Raw genomic sequence first — 23,015 nt, forward strand, 5'->3', positions numbered from 1 at the left:
TCGACAGAGCCTGGATTTGAACCAGGATCTCTAGCACTGCATTGCAGTGCCTTAAACCACTGCGCCACTCAGGAGACCGTCTTGCTAACAGTGCTTGACTTGGGCAAGAGCTCACCAGGGCTGAGTACCAGCAACTAAAATGTTCTACAGTTTGCGCTCCTGTTCCTCTTATAGAATATTAACTCTAAGGTATTGTGGCGCTCCTGCACATGTACCATCCCAAGTCGGGTTTATTTAAGCAGTACTCAACTTATTGTGCCTGAATTTCTCACTTTTTGAAAACATCTGTCGTTGTAAACGCCATGCTCTACCAACTGAGCTACAGAGGGCCTATATACAACTCATGTATACACTGAACAAAAATAAACATGCAACAATTAAAGATTTTACTAAGTTCACATAAAGGAAACCTGTCAATTGAAATAAATTCAATAAACCCTAATCTATGGATTTCACATGACTGGGAATATATGTTGGTCAGATACCTTCAAGAAACATTTATGTATAGGGGCGTAGCTCAGGAAATAGAAGTTACAAATGTAACTATGGTTCTACGAATACCTTGTAAACCAGGGTTCTTCAATTCCGGTCCTGGAGGGCCGAAACACCTCTGTTTTTCATCCTCTCCTTCTAATCAGGGGCTAATTCAGACCTGGGACACCAGGTGAGTGCAATTAACTACCAGGTAGAAATAAAAAACAGAAGCGTTTCGGCCCTCCACGACCGGAATTGAAGAACCCTGTTGTAAACCATCCGTATGGTTGAAAGTATGGATTATGACCTCTCCGGAGCGCGAGGGATGAGTAATAAAGGTGACGTGACGTGACGTGGGAGGACGTGCCCACACGGTTCATGTACGGTCTTATGTCAGACCACGCACTGTCTCAGAGAATCTTCTCGCCCAAAAGATTCCGAGTGACAGGAAAGTACTGATGGTCTTCCAGGTATTCGTAGAACCATTTTTTTTTGTTAGGGGTTAGATCAGCTTTAATATTGCAGATAGATTGTAACGTCCATCAATGTAATTATCTGCATCACTTCCAATCCCCCATATGGTTTGTTTTCGCATATAAACTCAGCAAAAAAAAAACATCCTCTCACTGTCAACTGTGTTTATTTTCAGCAAACTTAACGTGTAAATATTTGTATGAACATAAGATTCAACAACTGAGACAAACTGAACAAGTTCCACAGACATGTGACTAACATAAATTGAATAATGTGTCCCTGAACAAAAGTAACAGTCAGTATCTGGTGTGGCCACCAGCTGCATTAAGTACTGCAGTGCATCTCCTCCTCATGGACTGCACCAGATTTGCCAGTTCTTGCTGTGAGATGTTACCCCACTCTTCCACCAAGGCACCTGCATGTTCCCGGACAGTTCTGGGGGGGAATGGCCCTAGCCCTCACCCTCCGATCCAACAGGTCCCAGACGTGCTCAATGGGATTGAGATCCGGGCTCTTCGCTGGCCATGGCAGAACACTGACATTTCTGTCTTGCAGGAAATCACACACAGAACGAGCAGTATGGCTGGTGGCATTGCCATGCTGGAGGGTCATGTCAGGATGAGCCTGCAGGAAGGGTACCACATGAGGGAGGAGGATGTCTTCCCTGTAACGCACAGCGTTGAGATTGCCTGAGGTTCTTCCTTTTTGACTTTCTTACTGGGGGGGGAGCCATTGGTTTCGTGGGCTTTCCCTCTTTTGGTGGCCCTGGGTGGGTCCTTGCGAACAACGCCGGACGCTCGTAAATTATCTGTGAAACCAGGCCCGTTGTTCTCTCAGCTCAGAATGTGAAGAAAATAAATTATAAAATATTTATTATGCAATACACCGATTCATCAAATTAACTAATATAATAGCAACCGAAGACTGTATACAACAGCTACCACAATACACAGTAAAGGTAGAGTGCTACAATAACCTGGCGGGAGCTGTACAGCACCAGCAAAAAAAATATCGGATGAGCTTAGCTATGACCACAGCCTGACACAGGGCTGGAGCAGGAGAGGTAGCATGTTTAAACATAGGCATATTTACAGTGGGGGAAAAAAGTATTTAGTCAGCCACCAATTGTGCAAGTTCTCCCACTTAAAAAGATGAGAGAGGCCTGTAATTTTCATCATAGGTACACGTCAACTATGACAGACAAATTGAGAAGAAAAAAATCCAGAAAATCACATTGTAGGATTTTTAATGAATTTATTTGCAAATTATGGTGGAAAATAAGTATTTGGTCAATAACAAAAGTTTCTCAATACTTTGTTATATACCCTTTGTTGGCAATGACACAGGTCAAAAGTTTTCTGTAAGTCTTCACAAGGTTTTCACACACTGTTGCTGGTATTTTGGCCCATTCCTCCATGCAGATCTTCTCTAGAGCAGTGATGTTTTGGGGCTGTCGCTGGGCAACATGGACTTTCAACTCCCTCCAAAGATTTTCTATGGGGTTGAGATCTGGAGACTGGCTAGGCCACTCCAGGACCTTGAAATGCTTCTTACGAAGCCACTCCTTCGTTGCCCGGGCGGTGTGTTTGGGATCATTGTCATGCTGAAAGACCCAGCCACGTTTCATCTTCAATGCCCTTGCTGATGGAAGGAGGTTTTCACTCAAAATCTCACGATACATGGCCCCATTCATTCTTTCCTTTACACGGATCAGTCGTCCTGGTCCCTTTGCAGAACAACAGCCCCAAAGCATGATGTTTCCACCCCCATGCTTCACAGTAGGTATGGTGTTCTTTGGATGCAACTCAGCATTCTTTGTCCTCCAAACACGACGAGTTGAGTTTTTACCAAAAGTTCTATTTTGGTTTCATCTGACCATATGACATTCTCCCAATCCTCTTCTGGATCATCCAAATGCACTCTAGCTAACTTCAGACGGGCCTGGACATGTACTGGCTTAAGCAGGGGTACACGTCTGGCACTGCAGGATTTGAGTCCCTGGCGGCGTAGTGTGTTACTGATGGTAGGCTTTGTTACTTTGGTCCCAGCTCTCTGCAGGTCATTCACTAGGTCCCCCCGTGTGGTTCTGGGATTTTTGCTCACCGTTCTTGTGATCATTTTGACCCCACGGGGTGAGATCTTGCGTGGAGCCCCAGATCGAGGGAGATTATCAGTGGTCTTGTATGTCTTCCATTTCCTAATAATTGCTACCACAGTTGATTTCTTCAAACCAAGCTGCTTACCTATTGCAGATTCAGTCTTCCCAGCCTGGTGCAGGTCTACAATTTTGTTTCTGGTGTCCTTTGACAGCTCTTTGGTCTTGGCCATAGTGGAGTTTGGAGTGTGACTGTTTGAGGTTGTGGACAGGTGTCTTTTATACTGATAACAAGTTCAAACAGGTGCCATTAATACAGGTAACGAGTGGAGGACAGAGGAGCCTCTTAAAGAAGAAGTTACAGGTCTGTGAGAGTCAGAAATCTTGCTTGTTTGTAGGTGACCAAATACTTATTTTCCACCATAATTTGCAAATAAATTCATTAAAAATCCTACAATGTGATTTTCTTTTCTCATTTTGTCTGTCATAGTTGACGTGTACCTATGATGAAAATTACAGCCTCTCTCATCTTTTTAAGTGGGAGAACTTGCACAATTGGTGGCTGACTAAATACTTTTTTTTCCCACTGTATGCGAAACACAAACGAATGGCCGTCGTTTAATAAGCCAAGCTGACAACACACAGTGGCAGCTATGTGGAGTTGGTCAACTAGCTGACGACACACAGTGGCAGCTATGTGGAGTTGTTAAGCTAGCTGACGACACACAGTGGCAGCTAGGTTGAGTTAGTAAACTGGCTAGCTAACTAGCTAGCTATCTTGTACCATGCTAGTAATACCAGGGGAGAGTGATGCCTACGGGAGGCAATCCGAATCTCACGTCATATAATGTTAGCTGGCTAACAATATTCCTAGGGAAGTGACCCGTCCGAGTTTTAAATAGTCGAAGTATGACTAGTGCCCGGTGGCCTCGATAACGAGCACAGCAGTGGAGGATATCGTGACAATGTTAGCACCGGAGGACGGTGTTCAACACACACACCTGCTGGGGGGCTAAGTCAGCACAAGACAAAGAAGCCCGGTATCCTCCGATAAAAGGGATAGGTAGGGGAGAGCTGTCACAGCCTTGAAGGCACATTTTACGCTCTGACCCACAGGTCACAGACTGTTGGTGACAGACTGACAGTACACACTCACACAGAGTTTAGCTTACCCTACCGGGACCTGGGAAGATGCGATCCGAAAAAACAGGAGCAGCGGCTAAGCTAACTTTGCGAGAAGAAATGAGACAGTGCCTGTTCTGACGTACGGTTTTATTTGAACCGCGGGCACGTCCTCCCACGCCTCACGTCACCGGCGTGAATTTGTTGTTATTATTACTCGACCTACGCGGAGCGCGAGGGATATAATCCATACTTTCAACCGTACTGAAGGTCTGAAAAGTATGAAGTAGAACCAGTCAGTATCTGGTGTGAACATTTGCCTCATACAGCACGACATCTCCTTCAATGTCCCACTCCTCTTCAATGGCTGTGCGAAGTTTGTGGATATTGGTGGGAACTGGAACACGTTGTCGATCCATAGCATCCCATCATGCTCAATGGGTGATGTGTCTGGTGAGTATGTAGGCCATGGAAGAACTGGGACATTTTCAGCTTCCAGGAATTGTGTGTGTACAGATCCTTGTTACATGCGGCCGCCCAACAACCTTCCCGCTTGACCCGATCTCCTCCTCTCTTCTCCAGACCATTTCCGGAGACCTTCTCCCTTACCTCACCTCGCTCATCAACTCATCCTTGACCGCTGGCTATGTCCCTTCCGTCATCAAGAGAGCGAGAGTTGCACCCCTTCTCAAAAAACCTACACTCGATCCCTCCGATGTCAACAACTACAGACCAGTATCCCTTCTTTCTTTTCTCTCCAAAACTCTTGAGCGTGCCGTCTTTAGCCAACTCTCTTGCTATCTCTCTCAGAATGACCTTCTTGATCCAAACCAGTCAGGTTTCAAGACTGGTCATTCAACTGAGACTGCTCTTCTCTGTGTCACGGAGGCTCTCCGCACTGCTAAAGCTAACTCTCTCTCCTCTGCTCTTGTCCTTCTAGACCTGTCTGTTGCCTTTGATACTGTGAACCATCAGATCCTCCTCTCCACCCTCTCCGAGTTGGGCATCTCTGGCGCGGCTCACTCTTTGATTGCGTCCTACCTGACAGGTTGCTCCTACCAAGTGGCGTGGCGAGAATCTGTCTCCACACCACGTGCTCTCACCACTGGTGTCCCCCAGGGCTCAGTTCTAGGCCCTCTCCTATTCTCGCTATACACCAAGTCACTTGGCTCTGTCATATCCTCACATGGCCTCTCCTATAATTGCTACGCAGACGACACACAACTAATCTTCTCCTTTCCCCCTTCTGATAACCAGGTGGCGAATCGCATCTCTGCATGTCTGGTAGACATATCAGTGTGGATGACGGATCACCACCTCAAGCTGAACCTCGGCAAGACGGAGCTGCTCTTCCTCCCGGGGAAGGACTGCCCGTTCCATGATCTCGCCATCACGGTTGACAACTCCGTTGTGTCCTCCTCCCAGAGTGCAAAGAGCCTTGGCGTGACAACACCCTGTCGTTCTCCGCTAACATCAAGGCGGTGACCCGATCCTGTAGGTTCATGCTCTACAACATTCGGAGAGTACGACCCTGCCTTACACAGGAAGCGGCACAGGTCCTAATCCAGGCACTTGTCATCTCCCGTCTGGATTACTGCAACTCGCTGTTGGCTGGGCTCCCTGCCTGTGCCATTAAACCCTTACAACTCATCCAGAATGCTGCAGCCCGTCTGGTGTTCAACCTTCCCAAGTTCTCTCACGTCACCCCGCTCCTCCGCACACTCCACTGGCTTCCAGTTGAAGCTCGCATCTGCTACAAGACCATGGTGCTTGCCTACGGAGCTGTGAGGGGAACGGCACCTCCGTACCTTCAGGCTCTGATCAGTCCCTACACCCAAACGAGGGCATTGCGTTCATCCACCTCTGGCCTGCTGGCCCCCCTACCTCTGCGGAAGCACAGTTCCCGCTCAGCCCAGTCAAAACTGTTCGCTGCTCTGGCACCCCAATGGTGGAACAAGCTCCCTCACGATGCCAGGACAGCGGAGTCACTCACCACCTTCTGGAGACACTTGAAACCCCACCTCTTTAAGGAATACCTGGGATAGGATAAAGTAATCCTTCTACCCCCCTTACCCCACCCCAAAAAAAAGAATTTTTTTTTTTTTTTTTACAATACTAAAATAAATAACAAAAAAAAAAAAAATTTTTTGTGGTAAAGTGGTTATCCCACTGGCTATAAGGTCAATGCACCAATTTGTAAGTCGCTCTGGATAAGAGCATCTGCTAAATGAAACATGTGTCACGATCGTCTTGACGAGAAGGAGTAGACCAAGGCGCAGCGTGTGAAACGAACATGACTTTAATAGTAAAGCACAAGTACAAAACAAAACACGATCGTGAAGTCCACAGTAACACTGACTGAACACGGAACAAAAACCCACAAACACAAGGTGAACACAGACAGTTTAAATATGGCTCCCAATCAGAGACAACGAGCCAACAGCTGACACTCGCTACCTCTGATTGGGAGTCACTCATTCAAACAAAGAAATACAACCACCTAGAACAACCCAACCAAACAGAACACAACGAAACGAACACACCCTGGCTCAACATACAAAGTCCCGGAGCCAGAGCGTGACAGTACCCCCCCCTAAAGGCGCGGACTGCGACCGCGTCTCAAAACCCCAAACAGGGGAGGGCTGGGTGGGCATTTCTCCTCGGAGGCGGCTCCGGCTCCGGGCTTGACCACCACCCTTCCACAATCCCCCCGTAGCGCCCCCGGTCCGGTCTGACCCCGCTGGCTGGATCTGGACCGGACATAGACGGAGCGGATTGCTCAAACTCCGTAGTGGAGTAGCTGACCTGATCAGGCACCGGACTGACGATACGCACCCTTGGCTTGGTGCGTGGAGCCGGAACGGACCTCACCAGGCTGACGACTCGCATCCTTCGCTTGGTGCGAGTAGCAGGAACGAGCTGGACCAGGCTGACGACTCGCACCCCAGGCTTGGTGCGAGTGGCAGGAACAGGCCGGGTCGGGCTGGCGACGCGCACCGTAGGTTTGGTGCGAGTGGCAGGGACAGGCCGGGCTGGGCTGGCGACGCACCCCGTAGGCTTGGTGCGTGGAGCAGGGACAGGCCGGGCTGGGCTGGCGACGCACACCGTAGGCTTTGTGCGTAGAGCAGGGACAGGCCGGGCTGGGCTGGCGACGCACCCCGTAGGCTTGGTGCGTGGAGCAGGGACAGGCCGGGCTGGGCTGGCGACGCACCCCGTAGGCTTGGTGCGTAGAGCAGGGACAGGCCGGGCTGGGCTGGCGACGCACCCCGTAGGCTTGGTGCGTGGAGCAGGGATAGGCCGGGCTGGGCTGGCGACGCACACCGTAGGCTTTGTGCGTGGAGCAGGGACAGGCCGGGCTGGGCTGGCGACGCACCCCGTAGTCTTGGTGCGTGGAGCAGGGACAGGCCGGGCTGGGCTGGCGACGCACACCGTAGGCTTTGTGCGTAGAGCAGGGACAGGCCGGGCTGGGCTGGTGACGCACCCCGTAGGCTTGGTGCGTGGAGCAGGGACAGGCCGGACCGGACTGGTGACGCACACCACTTGCTTGGTGTGAGGAGCGGGACTGGGTTTCTTCATAACCCTCCGCTCCCTCAGCTGCCTACACAGTTCCTCTCGCCGTGCCTCTACTCTCACCCTCTCCCTTATCGCCTCCAGTACCCACGTCGTCCATGCCCTGTGCCCCCCCCTAAAAATTTATTGGGGTTGCCTCTCGACTGTCCGACTTTGACCCGTTTGCCGCCGCTGCTCCTCTCTACGGCGCGCCTCCCATGTCCAGGCTGCCTGCTCCTGGACACGCTGCTTGGTCCTTTTATGGTGGGTTTTTCTGTCACGATCGTCTTGACGAGAAGGAGTAGACCAAGGCGCAGCGTGTGAAACGAACATGACTTTAATAGTAAAGCACAAGTACAAAACAAAACACGATCGTGAAGTCCACAGTAACACTGACTGAACACGGAACAAAAACCCACAAACACAAGGTGAACACAGACAGTTTAAATATGGCTCCCAATCAGAGACAACGAGCCAACAGCTGACACTCGCTACCTCTGATTGGGAGTCACTCATTCAAACAAAGAAATACAACCACCTAGAACAACCCAACCAAACAGAACACAACGAAACGAACACACCCTGGCTCAACATACAAAGTCCCGGAGCCAGAGCGTGACAACATGAGGTGATGGCGGCGGATGAATGGCACGACAATGGGCCTCAGGATCTCATCACGGTATCTCTGTGCATTCAAATTGCCATCGATAAAATACAATTGTGTTCACTGTCCGTAGCTTATGCCTGCCCATACCATAACCCCAATGCCACCATGGGGCACTCTGTTCACACCGTTGACATCAGCAAACCGCCTGCCCACACAACGCCATACACTGTCTGCAATCTGCCAGGTACAGCTGAAACCGGGATTCATCCGTGAAGAGCACACTTCTCCAGCGGCCATCGAAGGTGAGCATATGCCCATTGTGGTTGGTTACGACGCCGAACTGCAGTCAGGTCAAGACTACGAGCACACAGATGAGCTTCCCTGAGACTGTTTCTGACAGTTTGTGCAGAAATTCTTCAGTTGTGTAAACCCACAGTTTCATCAGCTGTCGGGTGGCTGGTCTCAGACAATCCTGTGGGTGAAGAAGCCAGATTGTGGAGGACCTGGGCTGGCGTGGTTACACATGGTCTGCGGTTGGACATACAACCAAATTCTCTAAAACGACTTTGGAGGCAGCTTATCGTAGAGAATTGAGCATTCAATTCTCTGGCAACAGTTCTGGTGGACAATCCTGCAGTCAGCACGCGCCCTCAAAACTTGAGACATCTGTGGCATTGTGTTGTGACAAACCTGCACATTTTAGTGGCCTTTTGTCCCAAGCACAAGGTCCACCAGGGTAATGATTATGCTGTTTAATCAGCTTCTTGATATGCCACACCTGTCAGGTGGCTGGATTATCTTGGCAAAGGAGAAATGCTCACTAACAGGGATGCAAAATAATTTGCGCACTTTTTTTTTAGAGAAATAAGCTTTTTGTGCATATGGAAAAATTCTGGGATCTTTTATTTCAGCTCATGAAACCAACACTTGACATGTTGTGTTTATTTTTGTTCAGTGTAATTACACATCTAACATAAGACACCTAGGCTGCGTTTATACAGGCAGCCCAATTCTGATCTTTTGCCCAATTATTGGCAAGAGCCGACCTGATTGGTCAAAAGACCAATTAGTGGAAAGATCAGAATTGGGCTGTCTGTGTAAACGCAGCCATAGAGCAGTGTTTCCTAACTCCAGCCCTCGAGTACCCCCAACAGCACACATTTTGTTGTAGCCACGGACAAGTACACCCTAATCAAGCCCTCAATGAGTTGAATCAGTAGAGTTTGTCCAGGTCAACAAACATGTGCGGTTGGGGGTATTCGAGTACTGGAGTTGGGAAACACCTAACCAGCTCATCAAGCTTTGATTAATTGAATCAGCTGTGTAGTGCTAGGGCAAAAACCAAAACGTGCACCTAGGGGGTGCCCCGGACAGTTTGGGAAACCCTGCACTAGAACATACCTACCATAGATGACTTGTCTTTATCTGTGACCACATGGGCAGTGCTATTGAGGCTACAACCCATAGGAATCCCCACCTAGTTGACTACCTTAAAATGGAGGAAGCATGGTGGAAGCCCTCAATGGTGCTGCCCATGCTAAAACGGCCTTTTGGCCAGTAGAGGCCTCTATCATTCTCTATGATACCCATCAACATTAAATGACACAGGACTGAGGCGGTAACTAAGATATTATTTTCCTGGCGGATGTCAATAATTTCCCAGACAATGACAAGACAGAATCACAGACATCCAGTATTGCTGTTTGAGATTTGAAGAACGTTTATTTAACAACTTAATAAACCTTGTTTCACTGAAGTTATGACGCTTTTAAATGGTATTTTTTCAGCTTCGCTCGTTAGATTGGATGTTTAATCAGTGCAGGAACCAATGCGGTCTTAACATGCACCAGGGTTGAGGCCAGATACAGGTGTTTGTATCACACCACTGTATAAGAGCAGCTGATATAAAGCTCACCGACAATCAATTTCATATTATACACAATGTCTTATGTTTGAATTTCTTTCTATATAGGAAGGAAAACAAAAGTAAAAACCTACAAAAAGAAATCAAGCGGTAAAAATCAAGCACAGAAACATACAAACCTAAAAATGTGATGTTTGTGTCCTTTCAGGATCTCCCTCCCCTAACTCACAACTCTCAGTCCAGAGGCTGAGGCCAAAACTGCATTTTATAGTAAGTTTAAATTAATTATTGTAAATACTATGAAAAAAATGCAAGTTACACACCAAGCAAAGGAGAAATGACCTTTTTCCATCTTATCTGGTGTTCTCACAAGGAGAGTGAGGAATGCGTGATCGGGAGCGGGGGGACAACACATACATTTCCCCCTGCGTGAGATGCTACTGGTGGGCACACTGCACTCCAGGGCCGTGGTGGCCTCCCTCATCATCTGAGCTGTCGTTGTAGGCCTCACGTCGTCCTCCAGACGAGCCCTGGCTGACGTCGTAGTCCTGCAGGTCCACCTCCTCTGCGTCCCCAGACACTATGGGAGCCTCGGCACGTGTTGGCAGCAAGTCTTCCAGCTCCTGGAGTTTACAGAGGAGAGGGTCACATCATTAGCGAGAACAATGTCACTTGTGTGGCTCTTAAAATGTGTAGCTCTTAAATGCCATTATCATCATTAGTAATGGTGTTTAAAAGCTGAGGTACCACAAGTGGCAGATTTGTATAACAAATGATCAAATTGTGTCATTCAATCCCATAATAGAACCTGTACCATAATGTTCAAGCTTGTGACAGAAAGGGACACAAGAAAGGCTTTTCCTAGTCCATCATGACTTACATTGAGTTTATCGGGGCTGATCCAGTTGTTGTCTGGGAACTGCACATCAAATTTAATATACAGGTCTCCTTTTTCAAATGGATTACGGTACTGTGGCATCCCCTCTCCTCGCACAACTCTGACCGAGCCTGTAAAATAAACAATGCATTATAGAAACACTACTTTCACATACTGCATGGATTAATATTCACCAGTACAAAATATCAAATTCTTACCTGGCTCAATGACTTTGCCAGCAGCGTACTTGACTACAATCTGTCTGCCGTCTAAGTGTTTCAACGTAAACTGGAATCCACAAAGTGCTTCAACAAGGCCAATCTTATGGGTCATGTGCAGGTCATGGGCCTCTCTTTTGTATGTCTGTTGGCATGAGAAAACAGGCGGAGTGTCAATATAGTAATAGAGAGGTGGTTTTAGGCCAATTTAAATGACAAACATTTGATAGAAATGTAACAAAGTATACCAGAGGACTAACCGATACTATTGGCCAATAGTACATACAGTGGGGGAAAAAAGTATTTAGTCAGCCACCAATTGTGCAAGTTCTCCCACTTAAAAAGATGAGAGGCCTGTAATTTTCATCATAGGTACACGTCAACTATGACAGACAAAATGAGAAAAAAAATCCAGACAATCACATTGTAGGTTTTTAATGAATTTATTTGCAAATTATGGTGGAAAATAAGTATTTGGTCAATAACAAAAGTTTCTCAATACTTTGTTATATACCCTTTGTTGGCAATGACACAGGTCAAACGTTTTCTGTAAGTCTTCACAAGGTTTTCACACACTGTTGCTGGTATTTGGCTCATTCCTCCATGCAGATCTCCTCTAGAGCAGTGATGTTTTGGGGCTGTCGCTGGGCAACACGGACTTTTAACTCCCTCCAAAGATTTTCTATGGGGTTGAGATCTGGAGACTGGCTAGGCCACTCCAGGACCTTGAAATGCTTCTTACGAAGCCACTCCTTCGTTGCCCGGGCGGTGTGTTTGGGATCATTGTCATGCTGAAAGACCCAGCCACGTTTAATCTTCAATGCCCTTGCTGATGGAAGGAGGTTTTCACTCAAAATCTCACGATACATGGCCCCATTCATTCTTTCCTTTACACGGATCAGTCGTCCTGGTCCCTTTGCAGAAAAACAGCCCCAAAGCATGATGTTTCCACCCCCCATGCTTCACAGTAGGTATGGTGTTCTTTGGATGCAACTCAGCATTCTTTGTCCTCCAAACACGACGAGTTGAGTTTTTACCAAAAAGTTATATTTTGGTTTCATTTGACCATACGACATTCTCCCAATCCTCTTCTGGATCAGCCAAATGCACTCCAGCAAACTTCAGACGGGCCTGGACATGTACTGGCTTAAGCAGGGGGACACGTCTTGCACTGCAGGATTTGAGTCCCTGGCGGCGTAGTGTGTTACTGATGGTAGGCTTTGTTACTTTGGTCCCAGCTCTCTGCAGGTCATTCACTAGGTCCCCCGTGTGGTTCTGGGATTTTTGCTCACCGTTCTTGTGATCATTTTGACCCCACGGGGTGAGATCTTGCGTGGAGCCCCAGATCGAGGGAGATTATCAGTGGTCTTGTATGTCTTCCATTTCCTAATAATTGCTCCCACAGTTGATTTCTTCAAACCAAGCTGCTTACCTATTGCAGATTCAGTCTTCCCAGCCTGGTGCAGGTCTACAATTTTGTTTCTGGTGTCCTTTGACAGCTCTTTGGTCTTGGCCATAGTGGAGTTTGGAGTGTGACTGTTTGAGGTTGTGGACAGGTGTCTTTTATACTGATAACAAGTTCAAACAGGTGCCATTAATACAGGTAACGAGTGGAGGACAGAGGAGCCTCTTAAAGAAGAAGTTACAGTTCTGTGAGAGCCAGAAATCTTGCTTGTTTGTAGGTGACCTAATACTTATTTTCCACCATAATTTGCAAAAAAATTCATAAAAAAATCCTATAATGTGATTTTCTGGAGAAAAATAATCTCTATTTGTCTATCATAGTTGACGTGTACCTATGATGAAAATTACAGGCCTCTCATCTTTTGAAGTGGGAGAACTTGCACAATTGGTGGCTGACTAAATACTTGTTTCCCCCACTGTAAATAATGAACATAAGATAATAGCCCCAGGAAGCTGTGCATATACATCCTGTCAGGGTATTGTCTCCCCTCCCCATTGACTCCTCTTTACTGGTCTATTCTTCACATGAGAGGCTGGTGCCATCAACATGTGTCTGTTCTCCCATCTTCTGAGCAGTGAGTGACAGTCTGGAGGTGACACAATGGAGTGGAAATGCTAGGGCTCCAGGATTAGGAACGACGTGCCACTCTTGACTATAATTAATACCAAGTTATGCCAGACATGCAGGGGGCTCAGAGGGTGGGAGGCCAGTACTGGAAACTGGATTACAGCATGTTCACATTGGCCTAACAGCATCGTGCCGTCACTGCAATCTGCTCCCAAAGGATCCCAGTCAAGAGTGCTGGAGGACCCAACACAGCCAGCTGGCTGCTTTTGTTCAACCAACTACCATTCAACATTCTCCATCTATACTCCTCAATTCCTCATAGACGTGAGACATAATAGCTGAGTAATAACAAGTTTACACATCAATGTTGCACCTTCACTAATATGTTTCTACATTGTAATATTGCCTTTAGTCAACAAGAGAAGTAGTCTTAAGGAGTGGGGACCATGGTGTCCAGAGCACAGCAGTTCATCTCTACCTCGTGCTCTTTCTCTTGCAAGACGAGGACAATGTCTCCTGGCTCTACCCCAGGCGCCTGGTCAGCTTCCCCTCCGAAGGTGATCTTCTGCCCATGCTTCATGCCCTTGTCGACATGGACCTCCAGGATTTTCACCTCCTTGCTAACCTTCTTGCCCTCACACTTTTTACAGCGGTCTTTCTCATTGATGACCTCACCTGTAGGTATAACAATAGAAGTTTCAGAGTCTAAGGAGGGGGCAAAGCCTTTTCACACGTATCTGGGTACTACAAGTGTATGGTTCCTAAATGGTACTGTTGCTTACCTTCTCCATTACAATCAGTACAAACTGACTGCATTTGTTGGACCATCCCAGGAGCCAACTGTCTGATCATGATGCGCATACCACGCCCCCTGCAGGCCACACACTTCTGAACTGCGCCAGTCTTCCCACCCTGGCTGTTGAGAAGAAGTTATAATTTTTTGTCTAACACACCAACAAACCTACATGATCAACATGTATGATGCAATAATTGACAGGCAGTGAAAGCAAGACCTCAACACTGCTTCATGTGAGCTAGAGAAGTAATTTGGAGGGGAAATTGTTGCAGATACCATTGGAAGAATGTGGAAACACTTACCCATTACAAGTGCCACAAAGAACATTCTTGCTCAGCTGCAGTTTAGTTGTTTTTCCATTGTACAGGTCTTCCAGTGAAACTCTTAAAAACCAAAGAACTTAATTAGAGACCGTAGCAAGGTCATAGAAACCGCAGGCCACTTGAACAGTCAGACACATTTTTTTTTGATAATCACACAAGAGATCTATGACACCACCAATCCATAGACTAAGCTTACTTGAGTGGGTGAACCATGTCCTCTCCTCTTCGTCTACCACCATTTCGGCTGCGCCCCTGCCCGCCCATGAAGCCAAAGAGTCCGCCGCCGAAGATGTGTGAAAAGATGTCATCCATTTCCCCACCACCTCCACCTCCTTCCCGCAGTCCCTGCTCCCCATAGCGATCATATAGCTCCTTTTTCTCTGGATTAGTCAACACTTCATATGCAAAACTGATCTCATATGCAAAACTGATCTCCTTGAACTGTTTGAAGGAGAGGGTGTACATTAAGTTGTATGACATTTACAGATATTTGATAACATTCATGATGTAGCTACTCAGAAGTTTAAGGAATGATTGAACCCTTTCCTCACATCTTATCCCTCCCAAATTGTTTTACTTCAAGCCATTTCAATACCTTGTCGCCAGCATTTGGGTTTTTATCGTGGTGATATTCCTTTGCTAGCTTCCGGTATGACTGAAAGAAAATGCAAGCACATGAATTAAACATAACATTACAAGCATTGGTTCAAGGCACTGGTTTCGAGTATTTATGCTAGCTAGTTAGCCAATGAGTTGTATAACCATGGGCCTTCCACTTTTTACGTAATCCCAGTAGTAGCCATCAGTGAAATATTGACAGGAATCTGACGTTCCTTTTTACGGTAAAGTTAGTTAGCTGGCCTAAATAAGCTAGCTAGTAAATTGAATTTGAAGGAAACTGCGGAAGACAGCTAGCTACTATATGCGTAATGCGTGTTGACGGACCAGCTAGCTAGCTATTCTCATGACTCAAGTTAGCTACTGGCTAATTAGTTACAATGATTATAAATCACAACTATTAACCAGCTATCCATCAGAATTTCCACAACAAAATCAACCCAAAATGGGAATGTCTGCTGACATGATGTACTGTCTGAGGCTGCTTGAGGAGACTGGCATCTGCCTCGTTCCAGGCAGTGGCTTCGGCCAGAGGGAAGGGACCTATCACTTCAGGTAACTGCTCAACTCATGGAAACATTGCTGACCATCATACATTTACAAAGACGGAAGAATTTAGAGAAGCCTTTCAGAAAGATTGTCTGTGACAGTGTTTTGTTTGTCCTGATTCACCAGCTGGATCAGATTGTAACAGTAGCTAGTGACCTACATTGAAGCATTGTAACATAACCATTACAGTGCCACGTCTACCAGGCTCAAATTGGTCAGGCACTGACATCTCGCTTGCATAAGTAAACTAAAAAGATTTAACTGAGATGGAAATTGCAAATATTACACTAGCCTGAAAGGAGCTAACTGACTAGCTGGCCTACTTTCATTCCAGCTCTATTTTTATATCTTACAGATGCTGTGTTTACTCTGCATTGATCTCTTCCTTCCTGTTTGTCTCTTGCCCGCTAAGTAATCTCTCGTGGACAGATTCACGTGTAACAACGTTTGGGAGAATTTTACTTCTGGGTAACCGAGATTACCCGCTAAATTGTTTTGCATATGATTTCCCCCTAGAATGACCATTCTGCCCACGACAGAGAAGCTGAAGGTGCTCCTGGAGAAGCTCAGAGATTTCCATATCAAGTTTCTGAAGGAGTACGCGTCATTGGAGGAACCAAAGAGATGAGAGCACAGAGGATGACGCTCTAGAACAGTTCAGATAGTCCTCGTTTGAGAATGTTTAACACAGCATTAAAAAAACAGCATTTACAGAGGTATCGACTAACGCTAACGTAAAGAAAAAAGTAACCCCTTTTTTCCTCTGCTAGTGTAACCTATGATTGCTTGAAGTTTTAATCTGATTTTAGGAACAGTACTTGTGTTTAAGAGACATTGTGCATTTGTCAGACAAGAGGTAAAGGTGTGGGGAATCTGCAGTTGCTACATACATACATATTAGGACTTAATTAAATTGTAAATCGATGTACCCATTGATTCTTGAAGAATACATCTGATAAATGCCTCATAAACTGTCGTACCCCATCAGAACCCAAAATATATAAGCTTTGTAAATGTAAACAATATAGCCTTAACACGGTTAAAACTGTGTAATGTTGATATCATGGATGATCAGTCCTTGCATCCATAGCTCTGGCTATGAATTTGGTTACAATTCTCCAGTCCCATCCCTCAGATTTTTATTGGAACGGGCAGGGAGAACGTTTTATTGCAACTACTGCTGATTGCCCCTTTAACATTAAAGCAATGTAAATTGTGATGTATGCGAAGGTTCTCCATTATAGAGGATGCACTGGGGAATGGGACACAATGTTCTGGTTTTAAAAAATATATACATTTAGTTGTTTTTGTGCCCGGGAAGTTATTTACTCTGTGTTGTATTTTCTATCTGTCTTGAGGCTTTTGTGTCTCCTTAGAGGCATTTAGTGTTAGAGATCTAGACAATGGGGCACTGTAAGTGCTAATATTATCTTGGAACCAGCTGTACCTTTCCATGTGCCAAATGGAACTGGAAAACAGAGGTTGATTATGTAGGTCATGGACTCCGGGCAATGAGTACTGCTACATCAGCTCTTTCTGATCCGAAAAACAGCAGGGAGGGATTCTCCTAACCATTTATAACATAACATCCTATCAGTCCAAGTCATAAAGCTTTGAGCCTGCATAGCTCCCTGTTGGGCACAGGTTTACCCATACAGTACCTATCTAGCATGACAGATGCACTTGGAGAGGGGTTTTTTGGGGGGTGAATGTCTGTACTCTCGGGTGCTTAGTTACAGGTGCTTAGTGCCGGCCATTATGTGGTTGTTATGGAAAGAAATGCAATTGTTTGTGTGCTACTCTTAAATGAGTTTAAAGGTCAAACCAAGGGAATTGTAGGTTCTGGTAATTCTGTATATCGGCATGTCCCCTTATTAGGCTATTTATTGCATAGATTGTTTACGCTTTTTACTGACGGTGGCTTTAAGTCTATCATTCACATTTGTATCACAACTAATCTCAGATGATCTCCCGAGTGGCGCAGTGGTCTAAGGCACTGCATCGCAGTGCTAGCTGTGCCACTAGAGATCCTGGTCCGAATCCAGGCTCTGTCGTAGCCGGCCGCGACCGGGAGACCCATGGGGCGGCGCACAATAGGCCCAGCGTCATCCAGGGTAGGGGAGGGAATGGCCGGCAGGGATGTAGCTCAGTTGGTAGAGCATGGCGTTTGCAACGCCAGGGTTGTGGGTTCGATTCCCACGGGGGGCCAGTATGAAAAATAACATAAATAATGTATGCACTCACTAACTGTAAGTCGCTCTGGATAAGAGCGTCTGCTAAATGACTAAAAATGTGAATGTAATAGAGATGGTGGGTTGAATACACTTTTGGGTTTTTGTTTGTTAAATGTTTTTGGGATGCTTCTGCCAGTATCTATCTTTCTGCACACTGCGAGCCGCAGGAGATGTTATTGTAAAGTGAAACAGTTTACAATTTCATTTTTAAGTTGGAGATGAGCGTAGTGACCCACACAAGGCAGTCTAAAAGCTTCAGTTAAACCAATTTCAGCCAGCTGATGAACTTTTATTCTCTGATATCATCTCATCTCTATTTTTGTATGCAGTTTAATGCTGAATGAAGTGTTCAAGCATTAACCTAACCTCGGCAGCCATTCAATGTATGAAACTCTTGACTGACCTCAAAACATGAATTGTTTTTAACCATTTGACTGCAATGAGGTGCCTTCAATGGCGACAAGCTGTAATTTACATTGAGTGACTTTTGAGAATGTCAGCAAATTAATATGTTTTTTATCAATACAATGAAATGTTTTTAAAATGCACATATTCTGCTAAATGTTTGTTTTCATTTGTTTGCCTGGTTTGTATTCATTGTTCTTTCTTCATGAGCTGAAAGTTAACTGGAAAAGGTTTTGGGTTCAACATCGATATGCTTATACATATCAACGTAGTTTCTAACTGAAATAAGACTGTTAACCCCAGTGTTTGCTTGTCTTGTTTACGTTTTGGATATGCGATATTTAAAATAATTCCAGATTTGCATTTCTTCTTTTGTTATTATTTCTGTTTTGTACAATAAATACGTTTGAGATCCATTTTGAGAGAAGATTCAAAATATTTTTTTGTCTGAAATGAAGGCTGCATTTACACAGGCAGCCCAATACTGATATTCTTCATTAATTTGTATTTTGACCGTTCAGATCAGCTCTGAAAAAGATCTGATGTGATTGGTCAAAAGACCAATTAGTGGACAAAAATATCAGAATTGGGCTGCCTGTGTAAATGCATAAATGGTTTCATGCAATGTGAATTCAATTTAATGATTGTACTTGGAGAAACTACTGAATCTAATGTTTAGCCATTTGCCCAAACATCAGAAACTACAATGACACAGTTCAACAATAAACAGTTTACCCTCTAATACAGGAGGACAATTCACTCTCCACCAGTCATTGAATAACTGCATGTCACACTTCCAACAAAGAAAACATCAGCTTTCCAGTACTGAACTGTTGATAGATCTTAAACTTGGCCATCTTTTAAATTAATATTAGATTGACCCACAGGACACAGTTTTGTCCTAGCCCAGCACTAATGGTTAGTGAGTTGAGTTATTAGTGGCCTCAGGTGGATTCTAGGGTCAATTTAAGGTCAATTGACTGGTCAGGAACACCTGGTGTCCTGAAGGTTATAAATCAGCGTTCAGGTGATGTGGAGGCAGGGGGAAAAGGCACACTGATGAAACCATGGCACCAAGAAGGATAAGAAAAATCAGCAATCAGGCAGAAGGACACACAGATGGTCAAATTAGCAAGGAGATGCGCCAAAAGCAAAAGGCGCTTTTTATTCAACAGTTCGAGAAAGAAGGTTTTTAATTTGAAGAAGGCCTAACCCTACCGTCCGTTTTCCATGTTCTTCAAATGAACTGAATTCACTATGTTCTCCCTTTACAGCACAGGACCGTATAAACGAGATGGAGGCAAAATTGGAGCAGACTCTTGCAACAGTAGATCGGGTTTTCAAAGTGGAATTGATGAAAATGCCACCTGCGCTTCAAAAAACCCTGATAATAGATTTAATAAATGGTGCGATTTTCAATTGTATTTTAATTATTTTTTGGAATACATGTATGTTTTTATTTAGGTTGTTTCCACCCTTACTTTCCTAGCGGATGACATTTCGGCAGGTGAAGTCACAATCGCCATAAAGGTAGGATGGAACATCGATTATCCGACTGGCTATAAATGGCTTAGTACTGCCTCCTTGTGGCTTACTGTAGAAATGTCAACATCCAACATTTTACAGACCGAGTCACCCGAGATTCACCAGCCTCTCACTAGGAAGCTCAGTAAAAAAGGTAATGGTTTATTTCCTCAATTAATTTAAATGCATATAAACTTGTCATTAACGATACATTTTTTACTTCTGTAGTCAAAGTAAGTGAAGGTGCATCGGCTCATAAACGGAAGACTACAACAGAACCATCAAAGGTAGCTTGCAATTCAAATAACTTTATTGGCATGGGAAACGTATGTTTACATTGCCAAAGCACGTGAAATAGATAATAAACAGTGTTATAAAGATGTGCAAATGGATAAAGTACAAAAGGGAAAATAAACAGGGGTTGTATTTACAATTGTTTGTTCTTCACTAGTTGCCCTTTTCTTGTGGCAACAGGTCCCAAATCTTGCTGCTGTGATGACACTGGTATTTCGCCTAATATATGGGAGTTTATCCAAATTTGATTTGTTTTCGAGTTCTTTGTAGGTCTGTAATCTGAGGGAAATGTCTCTCTGGTAATACATTTGGCAGGTTAGGAAGTGCAGGTCAGTTTCCACCTCGTTCTGTGGGCAGTGTGCACAGGCAGACCTGGCTCTCAAGAGAAGACCGGCTATGGCTGCATCTCAATAGCAAGACTATGTTCACTGAGTCTACACATAGTCAAAGCTTTCCTTAATTTTGGTTGTCAGTGGTCAGGTATTCTGCCACTACTCTCTGTTTAGGTCCAAATAGCAGTCCAGTTTGCTGTGTTTTTTTGGTAAAGTCATTCCAATGTGTTAAGTAATTATCATTTTGTTTTCTCACGATTTGGTTGGGTCTAATTGTGTAGCTGTCCTGGGGCTCTGGTCTCTGTGAATCGCTTCCTTTAAGGTAGTTGTAGAATTTAACGGCTCTTTTCTGTATTTTGATAATTAGCGGGTATCGGCCTAATTCTGCTCTGCATGCATTATTTGGTGTTTTACGTTCTACACCCATGTTTATGCAGAATTCTGCATGCAGTCTCAATTTGGTGTTTGTCCCATTCTGTGAATTCTTGGTTGGTGAGCAGACCCCACAACCATAAAGGGCTGATGTTTAGGCAGCGGTAGGTATAGTTTAGCTCCCACTTTATTTGCATGGCATTAGACCAATGTGTGATTGGGAACAGACTGGGCATTTCCACATAGAAAATGTACTAAATTGTATTTTTTCTTTTTCTAAAGGGTTCCAAGAAAGCCAGATCACTTGCCAATAGCTCAAGCACTGGAAGCCTACGGTAACTCTCCCTATATATTCATCAGTCCTGGTGAGCAACCGGGTGCTACTCATTTTATTCCAGTACACCACTCAAACACCTGATTGAACTAATTCAGTAGTGTTAGCTGAAACGCCCTCTTCTGGTTGATTCTGCTCATTTGTTCTTGCAGGTGTGCCACATCCACAAATACAAAAATAACCAAAACTCGTCTTGCCAAAATCAGTGATCAGTCGCCACTGACTGGAACGAAACACAGGTTTGTCTTCACTTATCACAATCCCAGTGCAGTGTAACTGCAGTTCTGCAATTACTGGGTCCAAAATACCAGTTGAGTCGACTGCAGTTTCAAAACTGCAATCTTTTAAGGGATATCAGAGTTTATCAAATTAATTCTGTCCTAAATTCTGTTTCTAGATCTGTTTTGCGGTCAGCCAGTGATGACCACCTGTATTGCTCCCTGTCTGGATTGTCTCCACATGTAACAATCTCTACAGCCCATGGAGAGGTAACTTTTCATATTGAGGTTGTTGGGGTTTAAGTTATTTCAAGCAGTCTAAACTAGTCATATATTTTCTCCAAAGACATTGTGCCTCTCGGATGATACTGTTGAAGATGTCGACATTGGGTTACTGGATGACATGGCTGTTCTCCAGATGCAGAAGTTGATGGTAAAATGTAATCTGTTGTGAATTTCTCATTTAAAATGGACAGTATATCCCCTACAATTAATTGACTAATCTTTCTCATTTAGAAACTGATGGACTACCTTTTCAACAAAGTCAAAGCGAATCAGCAATGATACCAAGACATCTAACGTTGATCCACTAATGCCACCTATGCATGTTTTACGTTCAAATTAAAAGTTGTGATTCAATAAATTGTATTTGTATATTCATGTTTACTGGCTGGTGAGCACTATTTAGCCACATGAAGTTGGTTGTTGTGAGCATCCTATTGAATGTTTTGTATCAATGATAGTAAGACTTGATAGTTGGCTATATGAACAAATAATAATATAATGGTCTTCAATTTACATTTTAGTCATTTAGCAGACGCTCTTATCCAGAGCAACTTACAGTTAGTGAGTGCATACATTTTTTTAAATATATTTTTTTCATACTGGCCCCCCATGGGAATCGAACCCACAACCCTGGCGTTGCAAACGCCATGCTCTACCAACTGAGCTACATCCCTGCCGGCCATTCCTTCCCATACCCTGGACGATGCTGGGCCAATTGTGCGCCGCCCCATGGGTCTCCCAGTCGCGGCCGGCTACGACAGAGCCTGGATTCGAACCAGGATCTCTAGCACTGCATTGCAGTGCCTTAAACCACTGCGCCACTCGGGAGACCGTCTTGCTAACAGTGCTTGACTTGGGCAAGAGCTCACCAGGGATGAGTACCAGCAACTAAAATGTTCTACAGTTTGCGCTCCTGTTCCTCTTATAGAATATTAACTCTAAGGTATTGTAGCGCTCCTGCACATATACCATCCCAAGTCGGGTTTATTTAAGCAGTACTCAACTTATTGTGCCTGAATTTCTCACTTTTTGAAAACATCTGTCGTTGTAAACGCCATGCTCTACCAACTGAGCTACAGAGGGCCTATATACAACTCATGTATACACTGAACAAAAATAAACATGCAACAATTAAAGATTTTACTAAGTTCACATAAAGGAAACCTGTCAATTGAAATAAATTCAATAAACCCTAATCTATGGATTTCACATGACTGGGAATATATGTTGGTCAGATACCTTCAAGAAACATTTATGTATAGGGGCGTAGCTCAGGAAATAGAAGTTACAAATGTAACTACGGTTCTACGAATACCTTGTAAACCAGGGTTCTTCAATTCCGGTCCTGGAGGGCCGAAACACCTCTGTTTTTCATCCTCTCCTTCTAATCAGGGGCTAATTCAGACCTGGGACACCAGG

General features: G+C 44.9%; 2 protein-coding genes across 3 annotated transcripts; one reads left to right on the forward strand and one right to left on the reverse strand.

Moving 5' to 3' along the window:
- Positions 1-10,017: 10,017 nt before the first annotated feature.
- On the reverse strand, positions 10,018-14,896 carry LOC123483948 (dnaJ homolog subfamily A member 2-like). Its single transcript, XM_045213881.1, has 7 exons — positions 14,628-14,896; positions 14,411-14,491; positions 14,095-14,228; positions 13,791-13,987; positions 11,281-11,425; positions 11,066-11,193; positions 10,018-10,808 (listed from the first exon to the last, which is right to left on the reverse strand). The coding sequence occupies exons 1-7, from the start codon at positions 14,894-14,896 to the stop codon at positions 10,623-10,625; spliced, it is 1,140 nt and encodes a 379-aa protein (XP_045069816.1). The 3' UTR covers positions 10,018-10,622.
- A 4,368-nt stretch (positions 14,897-19,264) lies between these two features.
- Positions 19,265-21,967, forward strand: LOC123483946 (borealin-2-like). 2 transcript variants are annotated; one of them, XM_045213874.1, is made up of 10 exons: positions 19,265-19,425; positions 19,512-19,643; positions 19,727-19,767; positions 19,864-19,915; positions 19,990-20,048; positions 21,042-21,094; positions 21,246-21,332; positions 21,491-21,581; positions 21,658-21,744; positions 21,828-21,967. In XM_045213874.1, exons 1-10 carry the CDS (start codon positions 19,305-19,307, stop codon positions 21,873-21,875), a joined length of 771 nt encoding a protein of 256 aa, XP_045069809.1. In that variant the 5' UTR covers positions 19,265-19,304; the 3' UTR covers positions 21,876-21,967. The 2 variants fall into 2 exon arrangements, with proteins under 2 accessions (XP_045069809.1, XP_045069810.1); XM_045213875.1 differs by having other exon boundaries at positions 19,990-19,994.
- The last annotated feature ends 1,048 nt before the right edge of the window (positions 21,968-23,015 follow it).

The sequence above is a fragment of the Coregonus clupeaformis genome, unplaced genomic scaffold, assembly GCF_020615455.1.
Source record: "Coregonus clupeaformis isolate EN_2021a unplaced genomic scaffold, ASM2061545v1 scaf0165, whole genome shotgun sequence".
Lineage (NCBI taxonomy): Eukaryota > Metazoa > Chordata > Actinopteri > Salmoniformes > Salmonidae > Coregonus > Coregonus clupeaformis.